This window comes from Tupaia chinensis, unplaced genomic scaffold (genome assembly GCF_000334495.1).
Source record: "Tupaia chinensis unplaced genomic scaffold, TupChi_1.0 Scaffold148234_1, whole genome shotgun sequence".
NCBI lineage: Eukaryota > Metazoa > Chordata > Mammalia > Scandentia > Tupaiidae > Tupaia > Tupaia belangeri.
In genome coordinates, this window is record NW_006208084.1 from 834,401 (window position 1) to 846,100 (window position 11,700).

Genomic DNA, 11,700 nt, shown 5'->3' on the forward strand with positions numbered 1-11,700 from the left:
CAGGCTGAAATCCTTCTTGACCCTCAGAGAGTGGAAACACCCCTCACGAGTTAGCTGTGAGAATTAACACCGATGATGGGACCAGCAGTTACCATAACAGCTATGTTGCTGGACTCCCATGTAGTACACTGCGGTTTGAGTCCTGGACCCGGTGGCTTAAACTCACACCAGGCACACTGTCTGCGTGCCCAAGATCCCGAGAGGAGAATGGAGGAGAGGGATTACAGTGTGGCCATCCCTCCTGGGGGACAATTTCTTGCTTTCTGTCTCTCTCTGTCTTTCTGGCAAGCGCATCCCCCTATAGCAAAAACCTATCAAAAAAAGAAAAAGAATTAACACTGATGATATAAGTGAGGCGACTCCCTCGGGATGACAAGATTCACAAAACCCTGGTCTCCTCTTTGCACCATGGGAGCCAAGAGCAGATGGTTGCTGGCATGTGCTTCCACACAGGTGAGGTAGGTGCCGCTATACTCACATTATAGGTGATAACACTGAGCCCCAGTAACCTCAAAGTGGAGTCTCAGGAACTGGAACCCGACTCTCACCCCAGTCCCTAGAAGTCATTGTACTGAACACATCAATCAGGTCCACCCCAGAATCTGCTCATTTCAGCCTAACAGGACAACTCCATCTTCAGTAAAGGCGAGTTGCACTGAGCAGGGTTCATCACGACAACTCTCCCACCAACTGCTTAAAGCTCATGCCCTCCATTCTCCAACAGTGCCCAGCACCCAAAACCAGCTCCTGCCAACCCCAGCGTCACCGCATCGCCCACCAGGCATTTGAGAAACAAAGCAAAAGTTAATGGAGCCCATGACAGACACTTCCAATTACTATCAGTCAATGTTGTTTATTATTAATACTTTACACAAAAGTTAGCAATTAAGGCCACAGTGCTGTTCAACACCCCCTCCCACCTCCCCCCAAGACACTCCAACCCTGCTATAAAAACAACAAAATAGCACAGATCAGGCCAAGCCAGGAACCAAGAGTGGCTCCAACAAAAATGAGACAAACAGACATCTGTGTGTGTATATAAAAATCGCCCTGGCCCACAGGAAAGCGGTCCTTGCTGTCAACAAGACCACAACCCCAGGGCCTTGGGAGGCTCAGGACAGCTGCCACATCTGGCCACATGGTCCAGGCTCTGCTGCAGGAACAAGGGTGCTGAGGGGAGGGCTGGGTCTTGTCCTGCTTTAGAAGTTGAGGCTGTGAGCTGGATGTGCTTGTCATTGGAGAAGATGTCACAGGCTTCTTCCTCCTTTCCAGATGGAAGACACAGGGAGAGGGCTGGGAGCCCCCAAAGACCTCCCAGGCTCAAGTAGGAAACCAGCCAAGATCTTCTCCCTCTCCAGGAAGAAAGCCCTCCACTGGGCAGAGTTCATGGTCCCCAGGGACCAGGAGGCATGAATTCAGATGGCATAAAGTCCCACGGCCACCGTTGCCACCAGAAAGCTGAGTGTAAGGACCCATCGGAGCAGTGGAGCTTGAGAGAGGGCACTGTGCTGCAGCTTCCCTCTGGGAGTCTCCGTGAGGGTGGAATCTGCAAGAGTCAGGGGGCAAGGTCAACAACAGGCAGGGTGGGGGACGTCACAGAAAAGCAACACGAAGGGCCCCGGTGTCTCTAGTATGGCAGCTGACCAATGCCAGGACTCTGCTTCGGCCCAAACAGGAATCCCTCCTGCTACTGCTGGCAAGCCTTCAAAGAGGGAGTTCACGACACCTCCAGGCTGTCTGTTCCTCCAGCCTGAGCCAGACCAACCCAGGAGAAAATCCCCAGCTGATTTTCAGCTTCTGCCTCCCATCAGGAAGGCCCTCTCTTTAAACTTGACTGGTGACTAGGTCTGAGCTGTAAGCCCTCATCTCAGACTCTCATACATTTTCCAGGAACGGTGATAATGAGGCAGGAGCTAGAAAGCAGGGCCGCTGAGGTCAAAATTCAAGTTTAATCCTATCCTCCTCATTTGCGTGCGACAGGCCAGAGCCTGCCAAGCAGCCCGGGTGGGTGGATGTCTGCCACCACCTCAGGCTCCCAGTGAGTGTTCTCTAGGTCCCTAGAAGCAGGACAGTGTCCAGGGCAGCCCCCTAGAGCCAGAGCAGCTGGGTGGTAATCGAGTTCCACTGTGGGGAAGGAGAGGAAGAGCAAGGTGGAAATCTGGGGCTTCCTGGGAAAAAGCAGGGCCTCCTCTTGGTGGCCCAGAGTTACCGTCAGGAGAGGGGACTATAGGCAAGCAACACGCCACAGCTTTTACGCTTCCATTGCTCATCAAATTCAGGGAGCCGTTCTCACCCCTCTTGTTCTTAGGACCCTTTTATACTCACACGTGGCCAGAGATGCCAAAGACCTTGTGTTTGTGTGAGCACAGCCATGGCTGTTTACATTACCAGTAATTAGAACCACGCAATTTCTAACACGCAGGCATAAACAGGCACGCATGTCATTAGCCATCAGACCCATGAGGTCATCCTGTGTCAGCTACCCTTTGGGAAACTCCCACATGCATTCATGAAACGAGTTTAACAATGCACAAATAAATAAATAAATAGTAGTCATTTATAGTTTTGACCTCACAAACCCCAAGAGGGCACTGGGCCCCCACTCTGAGAACTGCCACGTTAGGGCCAAGTCCCTTCACCCCACCAGGCAGCAGATCCCGCCCAGAGTGGCCACCTTCCTACCCTCCCAGGCACAATCCTGCCAGGAGGGTATCCACATGGTCCTGGCAGCAGGAGGGAAGACCTACAGCAAGCTGCCAGGCGGGAGGCTGAGCCGAACCTCTGCCCAGTGAGGGAACGTTTAGCGGGATGCTTGGACTTTCTGGAAGTTTTCCAGATATTCATCACAGCTATGGCTCTGCAGACTCTCGGGGGCACGTGACCGAAGGGGGTGGGGAATAGGCCTACACACGAGGAGGACCAGAAGTCAATGTCTTCTCGTGTCCACCTCCCTTCCCCATGTGAGGGGCCTGCTCAGGAACACTTATTTATTTTATTTAAACTTCATTTATTTTCATTTGACCAGAGAAGGACCGGGCGAGAGAGAGAGAGAGAAAGTGAGAAAACAAGCCACTAGGTCCGGGACTTCAACCATGGTTGGCCATGTGGGAATCCAGCATCCGTTACCACCACACCACTTGCTGGCCCACTCAGGAACCTTTAAAAAGAATCCTATAAAGGAATCAGCCAAACAGGTGGTGTGGTGGTGAAGGTGCTGGATCCCACATGGCCGACTGTGCAGTTCAAGTCCCAAGCCCAGCAGCTTGAAAAACATGCCTGGCATTGTGTGTGAGCATGCCCAGAACCTGGAGGAAAATGGGGTTGTGGTGTAGCCATCGCCCCAGGGGAGTGTGAGGGGGTTATCTCTTTTTCTCCCCGTCAATCCCCTACAAGTGCACACACCCTGTGACCAAAATCTAAAAAAAAGATTAAAATAAAAAAGGAATCCGAATTAAAGGGCCAGGGTGCCCATGACTCCTAGAGGGCTGTTGTGCACTTTTGAGCCAGTGAATTAGGAGCTCTACCTGCCTTGATTTTCAAGGTGGGAAACTGAGGTATGGAGAAGTCTCAGCTTGCTCAAAACTGCACACTGAAGGCTGACCGCATGCCTTTCTGCCTGCACCCCACTTCTCATTTTACAACAGTCATAAAACAGCCCAGTAAGGAGACAGAGAGCTAGCCACGTGTCGTCCCTTCCCCAACAGAGGCCCAAAGGAAACACCCTCCCTGGAAGCCCTCACCTTGGGCACTGCCTCCGGCCTGCTGGGGATGGTCTGGTGCCTGGGTCAGCAGCTCTTGCAACTCCTCAAACAGCTGAAAGAGAGAAGATGCACATGCCCATTCAGCAAGATAGCTGGGCCCCGGAAATAACACAACCACAGAAGAACACTGAACGTTGCGTATGTCTTCCCCTGAAGAGGGACGTCACCAGACGCACAGCTGGCACCCCTCCACCTGGAACAGCTACAACTGCCCTGGACTGAGAGTTCACCATGAGCGCACTGGCTTTCAGGAGTGTTCAGTGGTGGCCACTAGCCTAGGTTTGCAGATGCGGAAACTCCAGAAGTCAGGCATCAGAGCCACCCTCAGACAGGCCTGGCTCCAGAGCCCCTGCTCCGTGGACTACGCGTCTGTAAGACACTGACTTCTTAGATGGGGATATGAGGGGAGCACTGCTTCCTATCAGGTACTGAACCAGCGTCTTCTGCTGCCCTTGGCTGTGACGAGGTAACCAGGAGGGCATGAGCTCGGACCCCAGCCCAACAGTGCCTCCCAGTGGGTGGGGAAGGCAACAGGACTCTACATCGGGGTCGGAAGGATGCCACCCCTACTCAGAGTGCCCATCCCTCCAGCTCCACCCAAGAACTCATCCTTCAAGGCCTTGCTCAAACCCCGCCTTTCCCCAGGATGTGAGGCACGTATGGAAAAATGTCCGCTGCCTTCCTGGCTGGCTGAGTCCCTTGAGGGCAGAGGCCATGTCACCAGCACCTGTTACCTCTGCGTGACCACTTGGCTACACGTGACTGCTATGCTGTCACAGCCGGTTGTCAAGAGTGCTACAACTGCGATTCTCCAGCCCCGTAGTAATGGAAGCTAATACGGAGGGCACGCCCTGTGCCAGGCATTGCCATAGGGTCTCTACTGGTGTAACTCGCTTAATCCTCATCACTAACTCTGTATCATTACCTCTATTTTACAGATGGGGAAACTGAGGTGCAGGGAGGTTAAGGGATCTACCCAAGATCAGCCAGCCGGTAAGTTGCAGAATTGGCACGCTGGCCTCTAAGTCCCTGCACTTAGCCACAGTCCACACCACCCTCCCCCCGTGCAAGAGGAACGCCCTTGGAGAGGTAGCTGGGGGAAGCATGGACACCCAGGGCCGTCAGACCCTCACCTGGATGTTGAGCAGGAACGCGGTCTTGGCCTCGTCGACGACCCTCTCCCTGATCTCGGGGGTCATGTCCAGAGAGTTCATGCGGGAGCGGTAGAGCTGCTTGAACTTGGTGGCGCTGGCGATGCCGGGAAAGGTGAAGAAGGCCAGGCCCTCGCCGGAGGGGGGCAGGTCCAGGGCCTTCTGAGCAATCTTCTTGAGGACCTGGCCCCCAGACAGGTCACCCAGGTAACGGGTGTAGGCGTGGGCCACAAGCAGTTCGGGCTCTGTCTGCCCCACCACGTGGAGTCTCCTCACATAGCGCCGCGTGGCTGGTGTGTAGGGGAGGACCTCCTGCCAGCGAGGTCCGTACCAGAAGGCCATGTCTTGCTCCAGGGCGGCCTTGCGGTGAAGCTCTTCTGGGAAGTAGAGGGGGGCATAGACAGGGTTCTCCTTGTTGTGCTCGATCTCCTCCTCCAGGGCCACGTAGATGTGGTACAGGGACGCCATCACCAGCTGAAACCAACGGGCAGGTCAGGCCACCGCCATCCAAAGACCCCCACTGCCACCTGTCCCTTCAGTGACACCTTCACCTTCAGGAAGGGCCAGATCACCCCTTCCCAGCTGGGCTCCCACCTCCTGCTGGCCCCTCCAATCCTCTCTACCCAGCAGCCAGAAAAATTTTCACAAGAGAAATATTCAATTATGCATTTTCTCTGCTTAAAACCTTTACCCCAACTGGATAAAATATGTGGCCTAATTCAACCCTTATTTAAAATAAAATCCACGGGGCAGCAGAAGGCATAGCTATTACATTGCTGGACTCCCACATGGCCGACGGTGGTTTGAATCCTGGACCCAGTGGCTTGAAACTCATGCTGGACACGTGTGTGTGTGTGCCCAAGATCCCAGGAAAAGAATGGAGAAGGGATTACGGTGTGTCATCCCTTGGGGAGTGATTTCTCATTTCCTATCTCTGTCTCTCTCTCTGGTGAGTGCACATGCCCTAAAGCAAAAGACTCTGAAAAAAAATATATTGAACAAAGGATTCCCACTTCACAGAAAAGGAAACTATGGCTCAGAGAGGGTATGAGTCTTGCACAGCTTGTAAGAAAAAAACTGGACTCACAGACGTTGCTAGGGAGCCTGACTCCAGAGCAGGAAAGGACCTGATACAAGTGCTTACAGGAGACGGCCAGGTGCCTCTGCCCTTCGACCTCTGGGTGGCCATCTGCCGGGCACAATCCTCACCGGCCCACTCTGAAATCCACCGCCTCTGGATGCTAGGCTGGGGTGTTGTGCTCTGGCACAGTTTGGCTCAGGAAGTAGCCCGTTACACACGAACGTGTCTGAGTTTGAAGGAGGGTAAATTTTATTTGCTACAGGGCGTGCGGTGCACACTCACCAGAGACAAAGAGAGAAAGAGAAACAGAAAGCCACCAGGTCCAGGACTCGAACCACGGTCAGCCATGCGTGAGTCCAGCGCCTTAACCACCTTGCCATCTGCCGCTCCAACAGCCCCATTACTTAAGGGAAGGAAAAGGCAGACAGCCTGGTACAAAAGAGACTGGGTGGGGCCAGCAGGTGGCATAGTAGTTAAGGTTCTGCATCCCATGTGGGCAACTATGTGGTTCGAGTCCCAGAGTCCATGGCAAGAAAAACACTCCAGGTGTGTATGCCCAAAATCTTGAGGAGAAGGGATTTATGGCGTGGCCATCCCACATGGAGTGATTCTTTTTCCTTTCTCTTTCTGTCTCTGTCAAAAAGTCTAATAAGTGCCTAGGTTTTTGAGTTCAACAGACCTGGTCCCAACCTCGGCGCTGCCAGCCGAGCTGTGTGACTGTGGGTGAGCCACTTGCCCCCTCTGGTCTCAGCTTCCCATCCTGAAGTGGGCTCTGAGGTCTGTGTGACTCTAGGCCAAGTCAAGTCTCATTCCCTCCCTGCCAAAGAGGATCATCTAACCAGGTCCTACACGGCGCTGGCGTGAGCACCAGGTGGGATGCCATGGGAGAGGCACAAGTCGTGGCACCCAGTGCCCAGATCGGAGAGCCCGTGGCAGCGCCGCTTGTCGGCAGAACACGTGTGCTCTGGGTTCTCTTACAGGTCTCAGTGCCACCTTGACTCCCGTGACTGAGAGGCTACATCCAAAGTCTATGGTGGCTGGGATGGGACATGCCAGGACCATCACCCCAGCCCCACCTGTCCCAGCCACATTACAACAACTGGGCATGCATCATCTCTGTGAGGGAGTGCGGAGGAGGGCGAGGAGGGCTCAGGACCCACAGGGCCCACCCGCCCAGGACGGCAGGTTCACCATCCATCACTGAGGGTCTCTCAGGTGAGAAGCAGGGTGGGGAGAAGGGGCAGGTCCAACTGCCCACCCCACTGTGCAGCCTGAACAAACCTCCCAGTGCAGAAGACCGAACACCCAGCACCCTGCCTGTCCTCATCAAGTGCTTTCCTCCTATGCGTGAGAATTTCACAACAGGGCCAGGAAACCACAGAACTGGCGCCTAACACGTAGTGGTGCTTAAGAAAACCCCGCTGGTTGGGGCCAGCAGGTGGCGTGGTGGTTAAGGTGTTGGACTCCCACATGGCCAATTGCAGTTCAAGTCCTGGACCTGGTGGCTTGCTTTCTCGCTTTCTCACTTTCTCTCTCTTGCTCTGTCTCTCTCTATTTCACTTTCTAGTCAAATTAAAATAAATAAAATTAAATAAAATAAAAAGAAAAGAAAACCCCACTGGTGAAAGCCCATTTTACAGACGGGTGGCTGCGGGAGGTCAAGACGATGCCCCAAGTCTCACTGTTAGAAAATGATCCTACTCCATTTTCATAGGCAAATTAGAATTAGATCAGAGGACAAGCTCTAAAATGATACTGGTCTTAGTTTGATTTTGGACTTTTACACTCATGGGCTGTGACCTTCTGATAATCACTTAACTCTCTTGAGCCTTCCCTTCCTGCCTTTTTCATCCAGGTTGAGGCACGGATTAGAAATCAGGTGTATAGAGAGCCCAACATGGAACACATACTCGGTTGACACCGCAGTTGTCCCAGCTCCTCCATAACTTTAGGTAGCAGGCTGCGAACTGACTGTGTGACCTTGGGTGAGTCAGCTCCCCTCTCTGGGCCTCAGGGCCATCATGTGTAAGATGACTCCCATATGGCATGGCCATCTGATCCCTTGGGATTCTTGGCTCCAACAGTCACTTAAACCACTGGCCTGAGCACAGGCACACCCACCCTTGCCACACCCTCCACCAGGGCTGTTCACCAGGACACCTACCTTAAAGCCCTCTCGGGTCACCTGACCCTTCTGAAAGTTCTTCATGAACTCGGCGTTCTCCGCCTGCGTGTGCACCTCCTTGGTGGCCTCTTTCAGGGCCTCTGACAAATCCAGGGCCATGCTGCAGAGGGAAAGAAAGGGGGTGAGCAGGGGCTGGCCTGGGGCTTCTAGCTCACCACTGAGATTTAGGCCCTGCCTCAGGAGGGTTCGCCGTATCACCGCATCTGCAGAAGTCAGCCCAGCCTCCCAGTGTGACACAGGCCACATTCCCAGCAGCTTTAAATGCAGTTCTATAGCCAGCAGGTTAAGGGGCAGGATCCACACCGCAGGGGGTGTGACTGAGTCCCGTACTCCATGGCTTGAAAAAATATGCTGCGGGGAGGGGGGGCGCCAGCAGGTGGCGTGAGGTTAAGGGCGCTGGACTCCCACATGGCTGACCTCAGTTGGAGTCCTGGACCTGGCAGCTTACATTCTCACTTTCTCTCTCTCTCTCGCTCACTCTGTCCCTCTCTGGTCAATTTAAAATAAGCAAATAAATTAATAAAGTGAAAAAAAAATTCTTTTAAAAAAAAGAAAAGAAAGGAAAACACATGGGGTATGTGTTCCCCAAGTCCCAAGAGGAGACTGGAGGAGAAGGGATTCCAATGCAGCCATCCCCCTGGTTGTGGGGTGTTTTCTCACTTTTCCTCTGTCTCTCCCCATCTCTCTCAGGCAATCATGTGTACTCCATAGCAAATTATTTAAAAAAAAATGGGAACCAGCAGGTAGCATGGTGGTGAAGGTACTGGACACATGGCGACCGCGGTTCCAGTTCCAGACCTGGTCGCTTGCTTTCTCACCTTCCCTCTCTTTCTCTCATTCTCTGTGTCTCTTTCTGGTCAAATTAAAAACAGAATAAATAGGGACCAGCAGTTAGCGTAATGGCTATGTTGCTGGACTCCCATGTAGTTGACTGTGGTTCAAGTCCCGGACCCAGTGGCTTAAACTCATGCCGGGCGCGTGTGCATGCGTGCCCAAGATCCCGAGCGGAGAGTGAAGGAGAAGGGATTGTGGCATGGCCACGTCCCCTGGGGGGTGATTTCTCACTTTCTGTCTCTGTCTCTCTCTGGCAAGCGCATGAGCTCTATAGCAAAAACCTCTCCAAAAAAAAAAAAAAAACCAGAATGAATAAATTAAATAATTCTTTTTTAAAAAAGTAGCCTTATAAACACTCTTCAGTCTAAACGCATGTACTATAGGTCGCTCCCCCAGCCAAGGAAACCCAATGAACAGCAGCAGCAATGTGAACAGGCATGCACAGCTACAGAGGCACTGCTTTGACTAACTTTTAGACTCAATATTTAATTCTTCTATTTTGTTGAAGTCGATACAAATTTCATGACCCCTATAATGTCAGGGTCATTATCAAAGCATCTGGATTCAAAAGCCCGAGAAATCTTGCTTTCTTCACCAAGAAAGGCTCTTTCTGGGAGTAGTTCTTCCTTTCTTTTTTTTTTTTAAAGAATTATTTATTAATTTCATTCATTCACTCATTCATTTTAATCTGACCAGAGAGAGACAGAGAGAGAGAGAAAGAGAGAAAGCAAGCCACCAGGTCCAGGACTCAGAACCATGGTCGGCCATGTGGGAGTACCCTGGGCCTTAACCACCACGCCACCTGCTGATTGCTGCTTTCTTTCATTTTTTTTTTTTTTAATGAGAGATTTTTACTATAGGACAGTTGTACTACCAGAAAGAGAGAGAGACAGAAAGCCAGAAATCACCCCCCAGGGGGGATGGCCACACCACAATCCCTTCTCCTCCACTCTCCTCTCAGGAGCTTGGGCACCCACGCACACATGCCTGGTCTGAGTTTAAGCTGCTGGATCTGGGACTCCCACGGTGGTTGACTACATGGGAGTCCAGCGACATAGCCATTGTCAACTGCTGGTCCCTCTTTCTGGGAGTATTTCTGCCTTGTGTCTGTATCTCCCTCCCACCCCACAGAATTGTCATTTCTCCCTTCCCCTACACCCTTCCAGAAACATCTCCTGTTCTATACAGGCTGGTGAATGAATCCTCAGAAAAGAGAAAAAGTGAGACTCGGTGGGAGACAGTTCAAGCTTCAATTAAATCCCAGCTCTGACACCTGCTGGCTAGGCAACTTTGGGCACGTCGCCTCTCCGGACTGTACACTCCTCACCGTCGCCAAGGTGAGGCTGCGCTCTGGCGCTCCACAGCTAGCGATGCCATCAAGGAACCAAGCACGGCCACCCAGGCCTGAGTAGCCCCTGGATCCTAGATTAAACAGAGCGCCTCCGAGCACACCTCAAAAGTTGGTTATTAAAAAAAAAAAAAAAGTTGCCTATCTCAAAGGTAGGGACACTCCTATCTGGTCACCCGCTGGGGACCTAGGTACCAGGTAAGTAAATCACCTTCTCACCCTCCAATGACCCCATGAGAAGCTCCTGCCTGCAAAGCCCAAGTTGCTGGCTGCTCAGTTCTCTCGCTGCCCCGCGGTGTCTCTGGGACTAGCTGAGACGCGAGCTGGGAGGGGAGAGAAAGGCACCCCACGCTTGCCTGTCGGGCTGCGGGCGTTCCATTCGGCTGGAGCTGGACCCGCCGCGGTGCTGGGTCCCCCCGGGGGGTGGGTGCTGGACTCGCCTGTGTTGGCTCCGCCGCGGTGCTGGCTCCGCCCGGGTGCTGGACTCGCGGTGCTGGACCCGCCGCGGTGCTGGCTCCGCCCTGGTTGTTGACTCGCGGTGCTGGACTCGCGGTGCTGGCTCTGCGGACGGCGGTGTCTGGAACTCAGGAGCGGAAGCAGACTAAGACTGTGCCGAGCCGCCGCCGCGCGGGCTATTTATGCTGCAGCAGGGTCACGTGGGCGCCGCCGAACAGCTGATGCCCACTTTCTGGCCAGAGGTTGCAACACCGCGAGGCCCGGCCCCGCCCACCCCTGGCCCGCGGGCTGGAGGGGAGAAATCATATGATCCTCGGAGAACAAAGCCAGGCCCCAGGACATTTACAGGGGAGAAAAAAAACACGAAACTTTTGGAAATCTGAGCAGTCCAGGGTGCAACTTTGCTTCTTCTAAAGCCTCCCATCCAGTGATGGGGCTTGGCGCATCCCAGAAATCTCGAAAATTCCAGGGAGCTGGGAGGCAACCCGGCTCAGAAAATGAGTCTGGCATACAACGTCAGGGATTTACTCACCCAGACCCCGCAGTCTCCTGCCCTGAGAATCTGCCCCCTAAAAACGTCCCCTCCTCCCCAAACCCTGGGCTGACAGCCTACCTTCTCAGGACCCCTTGAAACGTACGTTTAGGGCCTGTTTTTGGAGCACACGCTGAGTGCTAGGTCATAGTTCATCCCTGCAAGGATCCTGGGGTAGAACTCTCCCAACTTACAGGATAGGGAACTGAGGCTCAGGGGCATGGGGCTGTGTGCCCAGGGTCACACCTACGACAGGAAACAGGGATCTAAACCCTACAAGGAGTCCCAGTCTCTGCCCACCTCCTCTGCACTGTTAGCCCTGGGTGCACTCCCAGGCTGGGGCGCTCTCTTC

The 11,700-nt window shown here is 53.3% G+C and overlaps 1 protein-coding gene across 1 annotated transcript; it reads right to left on the bottom strand.

The window, feature by feature from the left end:
• Positions 1-833: 833 nt before the first annotated feature.
• Positions 834-10,965, bottom strand: HMOX1 (heme oxygenase 1). The gene is made up of 6 exons (XM_006170324.3): positions 10,827-10,965; positions 10,717-10,770; positions 8,158-8,278; positions 4,895-5,386; positions 3,741-3,813; positions 834-1,546 (listed from the first exon to the last, which is right to left on the bottom strand). Exons 2-6 carry the CDS (start codon positions 10,737-10,739, stop codon positions 1,416-1,418), a joined length of 840 nt encoding a protein of 279 aa, XP_006170386.1. The 5' UTR covers positions 10,740-10,770; positions 10,827-10,965; the 3' UTR covers positions 834-1,415.
• Positions 10,966-11,700: the final 735 nt, after the last annotated feature.